At 55.0% G+C, this 19,152-nt stretch overlaps 2 protein-coding genes across 2 annotated transcripts in view; one reads left to right on the top strand and one right to left on the bottom strand.

Annotated features, from left to right (window-relative positions):
• Positions 1-11,913, top strand: part of GRIN1 (glutamate ionotropic receptor NMDA type subunit 1) — a 30,508-nt gene extending 18,595 nt beyond the window's left edge. The window contains 9 exon segments of the mRNA XM_029085580.1: positions 1-23; positions 337-485; positions 1,242-1,399; positions 1,893-2,054; positions 3,461-3,570; positions 4,878-5,023; positions 6,678-6,929; positions 7,755-7,865; positions 10,687-11,913. The exon segment at positions 1-23 is cut by the window's left edge and continues 26 nt beyond it. Of these exon segments, the coding sequence (XP_028941413.1) occupies positions 1-23; positions 337-485; positions 1,242-1,399; positions 1,893-2,054; positions 3,461-3,570; positions 4,878-5,023; positions 6,678-6,929; positions 7,755-7,865; positions 10,687-10,890 (1,315 nt within the window). The 3' untranslated portion in view covers positions 10,891-11,913.
• Positions 11,914-17,617: 5,704 nt separating this feature from the next.
• LOC104526913 (leucine-rich repeat-containing protein 26) lies at positions 17,618-19,147 on the bottom strand (the record flags this gene model as incomplete). The annotated part of the gene is made up of 2 exons (XM_010170492.1): positions 17,618-17,877; positions 18,832-19,147. Coding segments are annotated over 2 exons (576 nt in total), but the record flags the coding sequence as incomplete, so codon positions are not given.
• Positions 19,148-19,152: the final 5 nt, after the last annotated feature.

Here is a 19,152-nt window from a genome sequence, read left to right as displayed (position 1 = left end):
GCTGAACTCCGGCATCGGAGAAGGTGCGTCACAGCACGCGGTGGGACTGCTCTCCCCTGTGGCCTCAGCCCTGACCTGAGTCTTGGACAGCAGCACCTTGGGCTGCTTCTCCTGCCCAGGGTTACCCATCCACTCATGGTGAGACACACCATGCCCTGGAAGGAGCTGGGTTTTTCATGGTCTGGGTAACACAGGAGCTACTTGCACAGCTGTTGGCACAGCAGGTAGATGGTGCACATCTGCAGCAGCTGTTGGTCTCATATTGGATGGATGAGGGTTTGGTGGCCAATGCCAAGCCGCTGTCATGCCAGTCTGATCTCACCTCTCTTCCTCCAGGTGCTCCCCGGAGCTTCTCTGCCCGTATTCTTGGCATGGTGTGGGCTGGCTTTGCTATGATCATCGTGGCTTCATACACTGCCAACCTGGCAGCCTTCCTGGTGTTAGACCGGCCTGAGGAGAGAATTACAGGCATTAATGACCCTCGGGTAATGACCCCTCACTTGCTTTCCCCTTCCCTGTCCATCTCTGGCCAGAGATGCAGGAGATGCCTCCAGTGGGTATCTCCTTGCTCATACAATGTAGCTTGTGGTATCCAGATCCCGCCAGGGAGTTGAATTCTTCCAGGGGCTGTTGCTGGTGGGTCTGAGCCCCTGTGCTGGGTGGGAATGGACAGACATGGGGAGGGATCAGCGGGAATAAAACTTGTCCAGAAATAACATGTACCCAGTGAAACTGCCTGCCAGTTCCTGGAGAGCCTGTCCTAACCAACGAGGAAACAATTCATTATGGATGAGTTATAACTAATGAAATTGTCCCTGCGGTGCAGTCAATACTCTCAGCAGATACCAGCATGCCTCAAATCCATTTCCTGCTCTGGCAAGGACACAGCTACAGCTTATCAGTCCAAGCACGCAGGAATGTACCCCAAAGCAGTGCTGACCCACAGCATCCCACACCCCGCTGTGTCCTCTGCCCATGGCACTGCCAGCCCCATGGCATCTATGGGCCTGTGTATCCTCAGTGCCATGGCATCCCTGTCCCATGGCATCCCCTGCCCCACCACCATGGCTCCAGAGCATCCACTGCCCCATGGCATCTTCAGCTCTGCTGAGGAGATCAAGGTCTTCTCTGGAAAACAGGTCTCTGAAGGAGATGGGAAATGAGGAAACACAGCTTTGAGCTGAGCCAGTTTGGTTGCTGAAGGACAGAAGAAATAGGAGCCTTTTGCTCTTGCCTTTCAGCTGCGCAACCCCTCTGATAAGTTCATCTATGCCACGGTGAAGCAGAGCTCGGTGGACATCTACTTCCGACGGCAGGTGGAGCTGAGCACCATGTACCGACACATGGAGAAGCACAACTACGAGAGCGCTGCCGAAGCCATCCAGGCAGTGAGGGACAAGTGAGTGGGGCCAACAACTCGACTGGCTACACTGGGAAGAGTTTCAGGGAGCTGCAGTTTGGTGGAGCAAACAGGGCTGATGCAAAACTGGAGGGAGCTGCAGTCAAAGCATGGCTTGATGGGACCTACCCAGTGGGTGCTGGGTGGGATCTTCCTAGTCCTAGGACGTTCCAGGTCTCTGGATGAAGAACACAAGGTCTGTGTGGGGAAAGGCACAGTTGGAGCCCTGGCCAGGGCCATGGCCTCCCTTTCTGGCCTCTGCACTTGCTTCTCTGAAAGGCTGGGTGGCTTCAGATCTCATATGAACTCCTCACACCTCCTCTTCCAAACTTCTGCCAAACCTTTTGCCTTCCAGCAGCACAGACCCTGCGGGGAGGAGGCCAATGCTAATTAGTGTTTAAATTAGCTCCGAGAGCACCATTGCTGCTCCCACGGTGTCTGCAGACAAACTGAGCTGCCCAACCTTACCTCTCTGTCCTCTCTTGGTTTCCAGCAAGCTCCACGCCTTCATCTGGGACTCGGCGGTGCTGGAGTTTGAAGCCTCCCAGAAATGTGACCTGGTGACGACGGGGGAACTTTTCTTCCGCTCCGGCTTCGGGATCGGGATGCGCAAGGACAGCCCGTGGAAGCAGAACGTCTCCCTGGCCATCCTCAAGTCCGTACACAACTCTTGGCATGGGGCTTGCCCCAAATGCTGCACGTGTTAGCACGCAAGTAGCCTCGTGCCAGGCACTGCTACCCCATTCTCCAACCCTCTGTGGGGACAGGGGCTCTGGGGAGCTGCTTCTCCCTGTGAGCTCAGCTTGGTTGACAGCGTGGAACTGCCCTGGCTTGATCTTCCAGGGGTTCCTGTCAGGTGGAGATACTTGTTGAGTCCAACTAAGGCCTTTATACCAGCGTTAGCCAGCAGCTTGAGGTGCCACAAGTCAGTCTGATATCGTAGCTAAAAAGAGATTTTCTTGTATTAGTTTGGAAATGCCACGCTTGCTGCAGACAGAGGAACGTGGGGATGGAGGAACAGGCAGCTGGGAAGCAGCAAGTGGAGGGAGGGGGACATGCAAGTTTAACTTTATGGAGAGTCAGGATTAGAAGCCACCATGGTCCTGCCCAAGATGTGGAGATGAAAGGCCTGAAAGAGAGGATGGGCAGGATGTGGAAGGCACAGGCAGGACCCAGGGTAGCGTGGGGAACAATGGGAGCTCATCAGTGGGGTGGTCTTACCATGGGGATGGGTGGTAGTGGGACAGATGGGATTTGGGACAACAATGTGAGAAGCCTGGAGAGGCAGCAGGAGTCCTTGGTGTCCTCCTGGGAGAGGATGGGGAAGCCCAGGGCTGCAGGTGGCCCAAGAAGTTGCTGGGGATGTGCCAGGAACAAGAGGGAGAGTGCAGGGGGACCCGTGATGGGACATGAGCTCTGTGCCCACCTCCATCCCCACTGGTTGCTCAGGCAGAAACAGGCACTGTGGGGACACTGTTTCCTCCCAGGCTGTGACACCAAGTTGCTGGGGAGCCCCAACCCTCACTGGCACAGCAGGGAGCTGCCAGGCAGCACCTTTGCCCCTACCCTGATGCTGGTGACCAGCAGACAGGATTGGGTGACAGGATCACCAGGCAGCTCCAGGTTTGCCTGAGCTCCCAAGTAGCCCTGGCAGATGGGGGGGACCATGCAGGAGAACACCAGGAGATGTGGTTCAACATCAATTCTCTGCACCCTCTCTCCAAGAACTGCCTGCATCTGCCAGCTCCATCCCTCTCCTTGGGAACCAAGCTTACAGATGACTCTTTTTGGCAGCAACCAGCCAGCTCCTCCAGCTCTCAACCACGGGGCAGTGGCACTGGGCAGCATTCCACGCACAAGCCACACATGCACACGCGTGTGCACACACACACACACTCAGCCAGGTGTGCACAGACACACACAGCATCACTCGGGTGTTTGTAGGCTCCAGGCACGTGCAGAGTCTGGGGACGGAGGGCATGAAGGCACAAAGAGCACGTGTCCCAGCTGCCTGTGGCTGGTCCCCAGTGACTACTCTGTCCTGTCTCCTTGTGCTTTCAGGTCCCACGAGAACGGCTTCATGGAGGATTTGGACAAGACTTGGGTGAGGTATCAGGAGTGTGATTCCCGTAGCAATGCCCCAGCAACACTCACCTTTGAAAATATGGCAGGTTTGTTCTGCAAACCTCTTTCTTACTCTTCGCTGGGTAGCCTGCTTTCGCTCAAGACATTCTCCTCTCCGGGGCTCTCCTCTTGGGCCACAAAGCTCTGCTTCTTCTGGGTTTGTGCTTTCCTAAGTGCTGGGAGGCTGCTGTTTTGGGCTTCAATCCCACCAATGTCTGAAACAGATCCACGAAGCTTTCCCCACCTTCCCTGGGGTGGCTTTCTCATCGGTGGGGCTGTCCTGCTTTGACCATTGCTCCCCTCCCTCTGCTCTGGCCAAACTGCGGCTGTGACGGTGAAATCAGAGCTGTCGCCAAGGCAGAGAGAGGGGAGCAGCACCTCAGGGGAGGCGAGCGAGGACCCTGCTGCAGGAGGGAGCTGGTGGCGAGGGGCAGCCCCACTGCCCTGGGGCAGTGGGGCTGGGGCAGGGGCAGGAGGAGGAGAATCCATGCAGAGGGGGTTTGTTTCTTGGTCCCCCTTTGCAAAGACTGTGAGTTCCCTCAGACAGGTTGTCACTTTGCAATGAAGCAGCGCTGCTAGTCCACCCAGCCAACGTGGTGATGGGGCATGAGGGTTGTCCATTGGTACCCAGGGCAGAAGCACTGAGAGAGGGGACACTTTGCTCCATCTTCTCAAGACACCACTCCCAAAATGTCAGCCCTGAGGGTTGGAGCCAGCCGAGGACAGCATAGAGTGCTCGGTGTCGGTCACAGAACCCCAGACTGGTTTGGATTGGAAGGGACCTTAAAGATCATCCAGTCCCAATCCCCCTGCCAGCAGCAGGGACACCTTCCACTAGACCAGGTTGCTCAAAGCCTCATCCAGCCTGGTCTTCAACACTTCCAGGGAGGACCAGCCACAGCTTCTCTGGCCTGGGACACTGTCTCACCACCCTCACAGTGAAGAACTGGTTGTCCTTCCCGTTGAGCTGAACAGCAGCACCAGAGCTGGATTTCTGGTGCAGATATCCCCAGGGGACAGGGTCTGCCCCAATGCTCGGCACAGCACCCACCATGCCGTGCCTGTCCCCAGCATCGCTGCAGCACAGCTGGAGACCTGTGCCCAGCCAACTGGACCTTGCACGGACACCCAGCACCCCATCACCCTTCTGCCCATCTCTGCGGGTGCCCAACCTGCAGCACCAGCCCTGCTTTGCTGGGTTCCCCTCCCCGGCCCTCCAGGATTGTGGGGGGATAGCGGGGGGCCATGGGGACCCTGGGTTGGCAGATGCTCCCTTTGCTGAGCATGATACAGAGGAAATGAAGTGTCGTGGTGCAATTTCCATTGCCCCCTGTAACTTTCCTGCTTATTTCAGGTGTGTTTATGCTGGTGGCTGGAGGTATTGTTGCCGGGATATTTTTAATATTCATAGAAATAGCTTACAAAAGGCATAAGGATGCTCGGAGGAAGCAGATGCAGCTGGCGTTTGCGGCCGTTAATGTGTGGAGGAAAAACCTGCAGGTAGGACAAACCGTTTTTAGAGCAAATCTCCAACAGGTGCGTTTTCCATTCCTTCACCAAATCCGTGAATGCAGAGCTGTGGATTAGCATGGGGCCCTCTGTCCCTCACCCTGTACCCCAGTCACTCCAGACAGGTGTTACTGGGCACCTAGCAAGCTGTAGGGTAGGGTCCCTGCCTTATCCCCAGGAGCTCCCCTTGGCCAATGCTGTCTCTACTGGGAGGTGTTGTGCTCAGCTCCAACTGGGACAGAGACCTGACCCAAATGTCCCCAGCACTGCTTGGGGTGGGGACTTTGCTGGGGACCACGTGCTGGAGCCATGTCTTGCCTTGACTGAGCGAGTGGTGCCGGTGCAGCTCCCTTTGCAGGTGCTCTGCCCTGCTGCCTGGCTCCAGCCACAGGAGAGTGCTGAGCATCCGTTGCTGCTGAGCATCACTGCCCAGGCTTGGGTGGAGAAATGTTCCAGGGATGGTTTCCATCACCTCCCTCCCTTCCTGCTCCCTGGGGGTGTGGTAGCCCTTGTCATATTTGGGACTGACTCCAAAAAGAGGTGGTGCGTGCTCTTGTCATTTGGAGACAAGGACATCTCCCCAGATGGGAGCCAGCAGTGCCGGTGCCTGTCAGCTCCAGGACTCCCCTGGACCCCCTCCGTGGGTCATTTCTTCTCCCATCCCTCAAACACCTCCGTGCCACTCAGGCCGGGGAGCTCAGGAGGGTCAGTGGTGCCTGGCAGTGACACCTAGCCATGGACACGTCCGTGGGCCATCAGCCTCACACATCCCTTACCCTGCTGTTTTTGGGTCTGAGCCCCACGGTGCCCCCCAACCCCCAGTTTAGGGCAGTCGGAAGCTCTCTCTGAATTACCCAGGCTGTTTTTCTTCCTTGGAGAAGTAAATGGGTAATTCAAAGAGCAAGAGACTAAAGGAGCCTGCTGTTGGCAGCAGAGCCAGTGAATGAAAAAGAAGAAGGAGGCTGGGGAACCCCAGAAGGAGCTGGGAGCGGTGGGAGCGGCACTGGCTGGGATGTGCGGGTGGGCTGCCCGGGTGGAGCGACCTGCCCGAGAGCAGCGAGGCGAATCACGAGGCCGGGCTGCTGTATCCTGGGAGCTCGCTGGGTTCAGTTCACTGATCAGAGTCTCAGAAAAACCATTTCTCTATATCTTTTTTTCTTTTTTTCTTCTTTTTTATGTTTTTTTCTTCTTTTTTTCTCCTTTGCTTCCAAAAAAAAGCAGCAGCAGCAGCACCGAGGGGGTTCAGGCTGCTGCTGGGACAGAGCACACTAGTCGCACTGCCATTTTTCACTTGCCAACCTTCTAGAAAACACTGCACTGGGTCCTTGGGCAGAGTCTGTGGGACTGTGAGCAAAGCATGCTGCCCTGTGGGGGTAAAACAGCCTCATGGTAAAGAGCCGTTTGACATTGTAAGACTTTTCCACAGGAGGAAACGTCAGAGCACTAGTATCTGGTACATTGCTAGAAGGTAGGCAAGTGGAAAGATTTATTTGTTAAAACAAACAAACAAAAATAATGGGTTTCTTTTTTTTTTGGGGAATCACAGTTTTGCCATGGCTATTTCCTGAGATGCCATGGAAGAAAAAAAAAGACATTTCATTCCATTCATCTTGCTTTCCTTTCCGTTTGTGCATGTCCGCAAAAGAGAGAACTGAGAAGGAGGAGCAAATGTATCCCCGAGCATGCTCTGCGCACCAGCGGGATACATTTTGGTTACCCCCGTGAGGTAGCAGAGCCAGACCTGGTCACTCCGTCCCCCGTCGGAAAAGTCACACTCATTGGCACGAAAGCAATTGGGGAGGAATCGTTGTCAGCGCCCGCCGCAGAGCGCGGCCGGTCCCCTCGGCTCGCTGCCCCCGCACCATGGCGGCTGGTGCTCCCAGCCTGCGCTAACCAGGTCCGACTCGCTAACACCAACGCCTACATTTTTCAGTTCTGTTTCTCTTTGAGTTCATCCCAACCCCGATGACATCATAGCGCTAACGCTTTGCCTCCTCCCTTTCTTTTCCTTTGTTTATTATTTTTTTGTTTGTTACCTTTTCTTTTTCTTCCAGTTCCCTTTTTTTAAAAAAAACAAAAACAAAAAACCAACAAAACCGACCTCGTTTTACTTCGGAAAAACAACAAAAAAAACCCAAACCACAAACCACACCACCAACAACCACGTTCGGCTTTGCACAACTGCATCATTTAAATTTTTGAATACATTTTTTTTTGTTTTTTTTACAGAATATTCATACAATGACTTCTCTTTCAATGCAGTCCTCTCTCTCTCTCTGGTGGCACTAGGATTCAGCCTCAGAAAAGGCCCTGAGCAATTTTTTTTATTATTATTATTATTTTATTTTTTTTTCTTTAGCGGTAGCTGCAGCATCTCACCTCTCGGTCTAGCCAGGCTAGCGGTGGAAGCGAGGGGCAGAGCCAGGCAGAGCATCCCCAGGAAGCGAGGCCAGCCGTGCCAGCCTGGAGGCAGACACCCAGGAGAGCCGGGCTACTCCCCAAAGGGGTTTCCAGCACTCCAGATGTGAGGCTGGCCCCATAGCTGTGTGCCAGCTGTGCCGTAGCCATGGGTCATGGAGGCCCTTGGAGGACTGGGAGTGACAGGACACCTCCAGTAGCTTTCTCACCTAAATGAAGGACATGACACGGGGCAGTATTCAAATAGATTTAGCGTTTCCAACAACACACTAGAGATCTAATCACTTATACATATTCATTTTAGGATAGAAAAAGTGGTAGAGCAGAACCTGACCCTAAAAAGAAAGCCACTTTTAGGTCCATCACCTCCACCCTGGCCTCCAGCTTCAAGAGACGTAGGTCCTCCAAGGATACGGTAAGAGGAAGAAGAACAATTCTGCCCTCTCTCTTTCTCTCTCTTTCTCTCTTCTGCCATCCCATCGACTGCCACACGCCCATCCCGAAGCTGACAGTGTACATGCATAGCTCATGTTCGTCACCAGTCAGTCAGTCAGTCAGTGAGTCAGTCATCCCGTGTACCTGAAAGGATGCTGGGATCCTGGAGGGCAGGCAGGAGGTGGCTTGGAGTCCTGTGATGAGTTGGGAGATGCAACCGAGTTTTTGTTTTGGGGTTCTTTTTTTTGTTTGTTTGTTTGTTTGTTTGTTTTCTTTTTGCCTGGATGATTTCTGATGTTCCTCTCTGTGCTTCGCTCACCTTACCGGTGCTGACCTCTTGAAACAGATGACATTTTTTTATCTTTATATATATATTTTTATTATTATTATTTTTTTTCTGTTCTTGAGTGTTCCTGTCCCTGTTTGTCATTGTATGCCTAAAAACGATCACCCCGGATTTAATTTGGGCACCGTGTCACCTCACCGAGAGCCATGCGTGTCACATTCTCTACATGTGATTTTTGTTTGTGACGATTAGCAGTCGGGACGTAGTCCTCGGCGCAGGAGTGACAGCTCTCTCTGGTTATCGTCAGCAGTAAGGCAGCTCTTAGAAAAGTCAAACAAAGACTTGAAAGAGAAGGTTGTTAAAGACCCAACCTCGATTCAAACTTATGTTTTCTACCACGGTGTCAAACTGCTCTCAAATAACCAGAGAAAATATCCAAAGCTGCCTCTAAAGCCAAGCTGTTTTCCAAATGTGCCAACGTGTCTGCTCATGCTGGAGCTTCAGACACTCTTCAGCGTCAGGTTGGGCTGTTGGTCTGTCAGACTGAGCCGGTGTCCCTCTGCATGTTGCCGTCTGTTGTATGACACTCTGCACTGTGGCTACTCTGTTGTCTCGTGCGGCAGCGGCCGCTGCATTTTGCTGCCCGACCTCCCGACGCGATGGGTTTTACTGAAATCACTTCTCCAGGGAGACCGGCGGGTTTCTGCCCAGGGTTGCTCAGAGCAGGCTCCCCACCAGGCTGCCCGAGGCGTGGGGCACAGCGGGGACGGGGGGACGGTGGTAGCATGGGGAGTTGTGGTCACCCACGATGGGGTGGCCCGTCCCCAGCCGCAGGCTCGGGGCGCCTCGGGGAGCAGCATGTGATATTGCAGGGGGTCTCGTGGCCACGGCTCTGCGTGAGAAACAGAGGCGGCTGCCTTTGACACCAATGCAGGCTCCATGCCGAGAAGCTCCTACAGCACCCCTGGGACGTGGCCCTGGGACAGCTGAGCCCTCAGCCAGGCTCAGCTGCCACCGTCTCACACAAAGTGCTCCTCTCGCTGTCACCTCAAAGCCTGGCAGGCATGGGGGGGACCCACAGTTTTCCCACTCATCCTTCATAAGCCATGGGGAAGACGAGCATCCCTGTCATCTCCTGCACTGACTCTGTGCTCCCCAGGTGGCACCTTGTCCTACTGATGCCCCCAATTCTGGGGTCACTGCTCCCCACTGCAGAACACCTCAAGCAGCTCTGCCAGAAGGTTACAGGTTGTGTCCCAGTGGCCTGAACCCCAACCAGGGGTAGAAGAGGCAGAGATGGGGTGGGTGAAGGTGGGAAGAGTGAGGAGGAGGAGGAGGGACAGGTGGGATGCACAGAAAAAAGGGGAGAAAACATTGCACAAAGATCTGCTTGGGGGGGCCCTCAGCATGTCCTGACGCCCCTGTTGTGTTGTGTTTGAAACACTCCACGGTTAAGAAACGAAGGGGTCCTGTCCTGGGAGACCAGAAGCATCACAGTGCAGTGGACACCTGGGGGGACCAGTGCCCACAGTGGGCACAGGAGAGGGGGAGAACCCAGGAACAATGGGGCAGCTGGCATTTGGCACCCCAGAACCTCTCACACCGCTCCCTGTTCAGGGAAGCATCCTGGACCTGATCCTGCTCTGTGGTGTGGCATCCACCCTACACCACACCAATCCATAGTCCTCTCTGCCCCAGGGTAGGAGCACCTGAATGCCCTGAGCTGACCAGGTCTATGGGACACCTGCATCAGAGGTCCATTGGGTGAGCAATGGAGCCATGTTCTCCCCTTCCCTTGCCTGGTGGGTTCCTTGTGCTTTGGGTCCTGGACATGCTCTTCTTGGCATGAGATGAGTTGTGGAGGGAGATGGCCCCACTCATCCCAGAAGATGGTAGCCTGTCACAGTCATCTGCCTGCCATGGGGTGACACGGCCAGTGTCCCAGGACATGTTCCTCAGGGAACCAAGGCTAGTTGGGTCAAGAACAGGCTAGCGAGGCCAACATCCAAGCCAACGCAGCCAAGGTGGAGGCTAGCAGGTCCAAGGTCCAGCTATTGCAGGAGGCCCACGGTGAAGCGAGCTTTGTCGTGATGTTGGGCAGAGCTGCTGGTTGTTCTGTGAAGTGAATGACCAGTGGGAGGGTGCTGCCACCAGCTCATGTCACAGCCTGCCATTTGGTGCCCTCTGCTTCCACGCAGCAGCCCTGGTTTCGGAGACCCCAATGTCCTCCTGCTGTGGAAGGCCCCATAAGTACGTAGCATGTTGGGACACGTGTCCTGGGGTCCTTGTAAAGATGAGAAAGCAGCGAGGCGCTCTGTTTCACGATGCTCGGCAGAGCCGCGGGCCCACACCAGGTCTCAGATGGGCGAAGCTTGAGAGCCCATGAGGCTGGAAGGCCAGGCTGACCCCAGCCCCATGGGCTCTCCTGGCTAACGAGCGAAAGACGCAAACCTGGTGGCCTCGCTTTCTTTCCTTTTCGTTGTCGGGAGTTTTAAAAATGGATTCTACTCTGCAGCCCTGCAGAATGGTCCCTCAGGAGTGCCAGAGAGACAGGCTGGCACCATGGAGCCAAGACAGCCCTGGGAAGCTACCACCCCACTCTGAACGTCCTAGCGCCCACCATCACCCGAGCTGCACAGCCTCTCCGCGGCACATCATCCCCACCGCCCCAGGAGGAGATGCATGTGTTCCCCATAGGCAGCTCCTGCAACTCGAATAGCACTCGCAGAGCTGACGTACTGCCATCCATCGCAGCCACCCACGATACTGCAACCCCACAGAAGCCATGTGAGATGCATAAAACCACACAGACACTTTCCGAGCCGGCACATTTCGTACAGACACGTTAATGAGGTGCACAGGTCCCTTAGTCCCAACCCACTGCAGCCATCATCAACCCCCTCCACCCCACAGAATCACACTGCCAGCCCACGGGTGTCCTCCCCTCCACCCAGACACAGCATGACACACGTCCCACGTCACCGCCAAGCCAGGGCCCGGAGCTGCGAGCCATGGGGATGGTGCCAGAGCTGGTCAAGAAATGAGGGGGTTCATGGAAAAGTTCACCTTTTCAGTGAAGGATCAGCCATCCCAAAGCCAAACGCTTCTTGGCTGGAAAAGTATCTAGTTTTTTGACCCAAAAGAACCAAAAAGTAGGTCAAAGGCAACTATTTTTTTTTTTTTTTAAGGAAAGTTGACATTTTCTACATCAAGATTGCATTTAGCTGGAATCCTAATTTTTAACTGAAGAAAGAAAAAAAAAGCAAATCTCAAAATTCTTCCAGAGAATCTTCCACCAGCCAGGGACTACCATATGAGCCCAGATTAGGTTGAAGTCATTTTTAAAGACATATTAAGTTCTTGTCTATATTTTCTTCCTGGTTGTCATTTAAAGTTTTTGGTGCCTTCACTTCACTTCCATACCTTAACATGTTTGAGTCTCTTCTACGGTTAATATTGATTAATTTCTTGGCTTTATAATGTTTGGTTTGGGGATAATTGCACCATCCCTGTAACATAATTTACCCTAAATTACTGATATGTGCTTCTAGCTTTAGTTCTACTTTAACACAGTTTTGATATGACAGTTTTCTTGCTTTTTTTTTCATTTTCCTTTTTTTTTCTTTTTTTACTTTTTATTATTAAAAATTGCATGCATGCAACAACAACAACAAAAAAGTAAATGAGAATGTTACCCTATGATAACTCTGTGATTGGAGGAGATATGCTTTCAAATCAAAAAGCCATGCTCTTGTATTTTAATTTTGCTGGCCAGATTCCCTACTTTGCTTGGTTTATTTTAACGTTTCCCATCCCTGGAGCTGTGCGGAGAGGCCAGAACGCCCCAACCTGCCCTGCTAGACCCTCAGCTTTCCCCCCGCCCCAGCCACACCAGACACACGCACACACACACACAGGCACACATCGCTTTTTTTCCTCCCACCCTCCCACCCCACCCCGCTTGCATCAGGCAGGATATTTAACAAAGGATCTTTCTTCTCCCAGTTCCTTTTGGTATCTCCAGTTCCTCCTTCTTCTCCCCCCAGTGACTCACCCAGCCTCTCCCCTTTCCCGGTTACCTCTTTGTAGCCCCATCCCGCGAGCGCATGCCTGCCTCCATTTTGCTATGGAAAGGAAAGATTGCATTTCACTGGAATCCTAATTTTTCACAATTTTTTTGTGGGGGGGAGAAAGGGGTGTTTTTTTGGTGGACAAAGACAAATATCTCCCCCCCCCTAGGGTGGCAGAGCGACTGCAGGGTGGCCTCGGCCGTTCTCTGTGCGAATGGATGACGGCCGAGGTGTTGCCACTCAGCAAGTGAGGTGGCAACAGGTTCCTTTTTAATATTAGCCAGTCCCCTAAATGAAAGAATGATCCCATGAGATGCTCCCTGGGTGTCAGCACATCCCCAGCACGTGTACTGGAGAGATGGGAACACGCTGGCTCCCGCCCCAGCTGCTCCCCACCAAGGGGATCTGGTGAAGCACAAAGGTGGGCAGAGCAGGGCAGACCTGAGGACCCCCCACACCACACTCGGGGGGACCCCAGACCTCCCCCGTGGCAGGAGGTGGGGTGTAGAGCCACGCAGGTTAGCCACAGTGCCAGAGCCACCGTGGGGGCCACAGTCACCACTGACCAACGCCAAAGGGGTAAAATCCCATCACCAAGGAGCCTCCCGGGAGCACAGTGAAATGGTGGCCCTCCTGGGTAGCACAGTGCAAGGGCTGGGTCAGTGTCACTGGAGAGGGTCTACACCACACCACGTGAGACCCACCAAGACCCTTTCCTGCCCCGGCATCCCTTTAGGTCCCCAGTCAGCAATGGAAGATGCTCCATGCCACCCGCTCTCGCAGCAGGGCTGGACAGGGCTTCCAGTTCATGGTCTGGAGTTAGGAGAGAGGAACTGGGAGAGGAAGGGAGGATGGAAAGAGGAAGGGAGAAAATAACTGCCCAGTTGTAAATCCCTACCTGGGGAGGAAGGACTTTTTTTTTTCCTTGCCTGTTGAAGGGTATTTCTGCTCTCCCCATTTGCTTACTGGTGGGACTGCGGCTGGGGGGGTCTCTCCCAGGGGACGTTTGCTGAGCCCCCCCATCTGCAAAGAATGCAGAACCCCAAATCCAGGCCACGTTCCCGACACAAGCTGTATTTTCTCATTAGCAACTGATGCTACAGTTTATCACAAGTCAACCACACCACACATCTCCTCACCTGCACGAAGAGATAGTCACAGCAGAGTCATTCAAGCAAGGAGGTGAAACGCCCTGGCCTCAAAGCACAGCTTGATCTGGTACCAGAGAGATATCAAAACCCAGCCAGAGACCCTCCAAACACAGGTTCAGCCGTGGGCTGGGCTGATGAGTCACAGGCTTTGGTCTTGTCGCTCTCCCAGCACGGAGGGGTTCGCTCAGCAGGCGACGCGGCTGCCGCGCTCCTGGGTCTCCTCCCTGCCCAGCTTTAGGGTGCTTGGAGAGTGTCCACAATGACCTCTGCACAAGCTTGGATTGCACTGGGAGGGGGACCTCAGCCAGCAGCAGGTTTTGGGCCGGTGTATCACCTCCCAAGAGATATCCTGTAGGGACACATGGGATGTAAGTAGATGTAGGAGCAAGTGCCAGAACCACCTAACACTTCTTTCTCCTTGTCTGTGTATTTGTGTGTTGCAGCAATATCATCCCACCGACATCACCGGCCAGCTCAACCTCTCCGACCCCTCAGTCAGCACTGTGGTGTGACCTTCTCCCCCGAGGGCCATCAGTCCTTACCCAACACAGTAGGAAGGCGCAGACAGGACTGCCTTTCAAGGGACACTGATGGGTTCTTCTGGGTGAGACGGGAGGAAAGCATCCTTCATCCATACACAGTGACTCCATTGTAGATCTCCCTCCCTTCCTAGGCCTGCTGCCATGCTCGTGCCCCAGGACGCACAGCAGAACCAGGACACGGTTTGGACTTCACTGTACAGAGATTATTGCTTCCAACCAGTGCTGTTGATAATCGATATTGCCACTGACTGGCTACGTGCAAGGAGAAAGGACTTTGAAAGGCACGTGGTGCCTGTTCTCCCACAGTAGCAGGGAAGAGCTGGTGCCCGACTACAAACATGTGCTTCACTTTGCAGGCTTCAGGCTTCTCAGCACATGCACGGCCCCACAGACGTGTGCACCACGTCTCCCACCACCCCACAGGGCTCCAGCGTGATGTGCTATGGAGCAACCAGAGTAGCCAGCGCAGTTTGGCAGGTTGGGAGCGTGTTCCTGCTGTGCCGTGACCCCCACCTCTGCCGAAGGGGTTGGAAGATGTGTGCTGCTCCTCACAGGGGATGAACCTCCTGTTCCTCCCTCCCATCAGCCCGTGGCTATGACATGGCTCCTCTACGTGGTCTGTTTGCAGCAGGAGTGCCCCCAGCCTTGCAGCTTTGCTCCTGTGCCAAACGTGGTACTCCAGAGCTCAGAACATGCTGTCAGCCAAGATCCTAGTTCCCTGCCTCGAAGACATGCCCAGGACCTGGCCATGGCCAGCATGTAGCTCTCACACTGTGGATCTCCTGGTGAGGAACTTCGCCATGAGAAATGGCTCTGGATGGCTGCATTGACCTTTAGCCAAACTCCACATGGCCTCAGCACCAGCAATGCAAGGAGAGATGCTGCTGGACAGTCATGGTTGGCTGTGTCCTGCGGTGTCTCCAGTGGCCACCAGTCTCCCTGCAGTGTTGGGACAGCCCCGGCAGCTCCCCTGCTGCACTCGCCTGCAGGTCAAGCTTGCCAGCAGCTCCCACGACAGCCCTGAAGCCCCAGCTCATGTAGCTGCATCTGCCTGAACCTGGAGAAGTGGAAACCATATCCTGTTCAGGAGAAGGGAACCAAATGGCAGAGGCTGATGTGGTTCCTCCCTACACCTTCCTCCCCTCGAGCGTACATGCCCATGTGCCAGCGCCCCTGAGCACCCTCCTTGTGGGCACTGTGAGCAGCTGTGGGGACACCAGTGTCAAGGAAGCACCTGGTACCAGCCACGCTGGTGCTGAGCAGCAACAGCACACGCATGGGCAACATCACATCCCCATGGAAAACCCAGCCACAACGTGGTGCCAAGCCCCAGCAGCACGAACTGCCTTCTCCTTGCCCCAGCCGAGCAGACGGGGCTTCTCCCTGAGGGTCGACAGCCTTTGCAGGCAGGATTTCCAGATGGCAGCTGAGGTCTGTGAGCATCGTCCCACCGACTTGCAGTGGCTCCATCAATTTCATCTCGCTCCAGCTGAGAAATTGGACCCATTCTACTTTATACGTCAATGTCACATTAATACCAAGTTTTTTGCAAGAGCTCAGTAAAGTCTAGACTGGATCATGAAGTGGTTTGTTCCAGTGCCGTGTGCCTCTTTCCGTCTCTGCCTCCTGGCAAAACTGGCAGGGAGCCCCGTGGTGAATCAGAGCCTCACCCAGCACTGCTGCAGGGTCTGCAAACAGTGAAAGGTGGAGGGATGGAAAAACCAGCAGGGAGAAAGGCCAGGAGCTGTGGGGAAGGGGCATCACCATCTCAGGATGGCAGGTTGATGAACAGCCAGTGTGGGGGCACAGGCCTAGCATCACCAGACAGTCTGAAGTGTCCAAATGTCAGGTCCATGCCAGCTGGCTGTCACCTACCTCCACTCAGGGGAAGTTGGTCCCCTGCCAGTGAGCTCCCCAGCTCCTGGGAGCCAGTGGGGCACTGCCAGTGGGGCTGACCCTGGGGCACAGAAGACTGACTGGAGGGATGAAGGCACGTGGGGCAGTCCCAGCACATCAGCCCATCCGTAGGGAGGTGACCCGAGGGATTTGTCAAACAGTTGCTCATTCCCAGCATGCTGCCCATGTGCCAAGACCACCAGCCCAACCTCCGTGGGGGTCTCAGCCTCAGGATGAGCTGTGAGGAGGAGCGGGGCTCAGGTGGCCACACAGGATGACATGCAAGGTCCTAGCTCCAAATAGGAAGACCAGACCTTCTCAGGAAGGACTGAGTGCTGGCACTAGAGAGTGTCTGGGAGAGCTGGGATTGCTCCTGGGAAAGGTGCTGTACAAGGGGCTGATCCTGGCTGAGGTCCTGCAGCCATCCTGGGTGCTGGACTGGTAGCACTGGAGGAGCTGCTGCTTCCCCCAGCTCCTCGCAGCCCTTGCTGGGGAGAGGTTCCACAGGAGGAGCCCGGTGGGAATTGAGCAGTGTGGCCACACGCTGGGTTGGTTTATGTCTTGAAAATAAAAATGGGAGCAAGACACAGCTGAGGTGACACTTGGTTTATTCTCTGCATGATTTATTTAGCCCTCACCATGAGCTTGCCAAAGGATGCCGCCTTGACCCCCGCCGCATCCCTGGCTTGTCCTGCAGCTCTTGCATGGGCAAGAGATTGTGGCTGGTGGCCACAGTCATCTCATTGTGGCTTTTATGGCCCTGCAATGTGTAAGAACTCGCACCAGAAAGGGCTGTTGCTTCTCCTTGAGAGTTGCCTTTGTCACCCCAGCTTGTGCTTTCCTCTGGAGAACATCTCCAGCTCCTTCCAGGCCATCTCCCAGTATGCTCACTAAGCATTTCCATGAAATGTTGGGGAGAAGCATTTCTGCAGGGAAGGGCAGGAGGTGGCAGCACAGGGAGGTGCAGGGGCAGCCCCAGCCCCTTTTTGAGGGTGACAGGAGGTGAGGCAGCAGCAAGATCTTCAGACTCTGTGCTGAAAACCCACACGGGCTTTTTTGCCCCTGCTCCCATCACTGAGCTAATGCTAGATCTCAGCCTTGGATGAGCTTCAGCCTAGAGAAGAATCTACTGGGGCAGGAACCACTGTGCAGCCTCCCCCATCCCTTGGCAGCCCCTTTGCTGACCCACATCAGTGGGAGCTCAAGGCTTTGTGTCTTTTCAACCCTCATCCTAAACCTTCACCCTCAGCCTGGATCTTGGGTGTTGGCTGGGCCTTCTCAGCACCAGCAGCCCAGTCTCAACAGAAAAAACAACCAAAAGAAGCATTTTTCAACCTGCCCTGTCCTTGGGCAGCACATGGAGGGGTCTGGGGCTTTCTGGAAGTCCCATGGAGATTCTAGAGTGCCCCAAAAGCACCCAGAGATCTTCAGGTCACCAAAAGGCAAGTGGAGAGCTCTGGGACACACCAAAAGGCAAACCAATGACTATCAGGACACAGAAAACCAGACAGATGGCATTTGGATGCAGGAAAAACCAAGCCAAGGAGTCTTGAGGGCATGGAAAGGAACACTGAGGCTGCTGGGGTCACTGAATTGCAGATGGGGAGAGCTGGGGGCACCAAAGGCCCAAGGAGGGCACACAGAGACAGCTCCTGGGGTGCACTGAAAGGCAGAGCAGAGCATCCTCTCACTGGTCCCAAGGGAAATGTTTGCAACAGGGGGGTGCAGACAGCTGGAGAAGGGCATGGACCACAGCCTGGCCAGGGCTAAAGCCTGGTCACCCTGCCTTAGTGGACCCTGCAGATGCGGGGTCTCCTCCAGAAGTGGGGTTCCCTGCGAAGGTTGTGGTAAACCACTGTGATGGAGCCCATGAAGGTGCAGAAGAAGATGCTGGCCATGAAGGAGAAGGGTCCAATGATGAAGAAGGTGATGTAGTGCTGGACAGACAGCGAGGTCTCCTGACATTGCGTGAAGGACTCATTCCCGAAGGCCATGATTGGATACTTGTTCAGCTGCTCTGGGACTCTGCAGAGGAGCAAATTCTTCTCTGGAAGAGAAAAGCAGTGCTGAGGGGCACAGTGGGCAGCTGTGACAGGGCAGGTGTCAAGGACAGAGGGGATGGCAGGTCTGTATGGGACAGACGGGACCAGGGCAGGAGGACAGGGGCCAGGCTGAGCAAGATGACCCAGGGCAGCGTAAAAGAAGGGGAGCAGTGAGGGTTCAGGTCTCATCCTGCAACCCGGGGAGTGGGGTGGGATGGGGAGGTGGGCACAGTGCTGGAGGGGGCACTGGAAAATAGGTTTGGGGCAGGACAGTAGGTGGGACAGGCAAGGTGGTGGGTCTGATTCCTGGGGGACAGACATGGGGAGCAGTGAGCAGCCAGCCTGGAGATGCCACAGAAGGTCCCAGCCAGCACAAGTGACAGGCACACATCCAAACTGGAAGCAAGCAGGAGTGGGTGGCAGAAGAGGGAGAGACCTTGCTGGCAGAGCTGTCTCACCAAGGTTCACAGGGGAATAAATCTAGGATGAGACCCACGTTCATGAAGGCATTGGGGAAGGGGCTGAAACACTGAGTCCTGGCTGGGTCAGTGGTGATGCCCACCCTGATACACAGGTTCTTCTTACCCCTTAGGTGCCCATTGCCCAGACACCTTGTCCTCACCATGGCAGTACTGGTGCCACTGCTGGGGACAGCTCTGGGTGCCTGTCGTTGGGACATTGCCCAGCCCTGCTCCCCAGGCAATCCCTGCTGGTGACCAAGGACCAAGGGTGGGCACCAGGTACCAGACCCAGGGATGTAAACACTGAAGCAGACACAGGAGCTGCCATGGCCTGAGGATGGGTCCTGGGGAACCTCATCGTACCCCCATGGGCACCAGCCATGCAAGCCCACGGCCGGCTGGCAGCCAGGGTGCTGGGTCCTACCTCAGCCCCAACAAGGTGACCAGCCATCATGGAGTGGGTGGGGGGCTTGGGGACAGGGTTCTTCGGGCACTCACCTCGCACTTTTTCCTTGTTTTGGTTGAGCCAGCGCCAGAGGGGCAGGATGCTGCAGCTGCACGCCCAGGGGTTGTCCTGCAGCTGGAGGGCTCGGAGCTGGGGCAGGGCACTCAGCACCCCAGGCTCCAGCTCTCCCAGCCTGTTGCTGCCAAGGTTGAGCTTGGCCAGGCTGGTGAGGGGCAGAAAGGTTTCAGGGGTCAGCATGGTTAAGTGGTTGTTGCTGAGGTCCAGCTCCTGCAGCGCCTCGAGCCCCACCAACGCCCGGCTGTGGATCAGCCCCAGTCGGTTGTGGGTCAGGCTGAGCAGCAGCAGCCCCGGCA

Source organism: Antrostomus carolinensis, unplaced genomic scaffold (assembly GCF_000700745.2).
Source record: "Antrostomus carolinensis isolate BGI_N321 unplaced genomic scaffold, ASM70074v2 scaffold33596, whole genome shotgun sequence".
Classification (NCBI taxonomy): domain Eukaryota; kingdom Metazoa; phylum Chordata; class Aves; order Caprimulgiformes; family Caprimulgidae; genus Antrostomus; species Antrostomus carolinensis.
The sequence above is the reverse complement of the archived record's forward strand: the minus strand, read 5'-3'. Positions and strand labels throughout refer to the sequence as shown.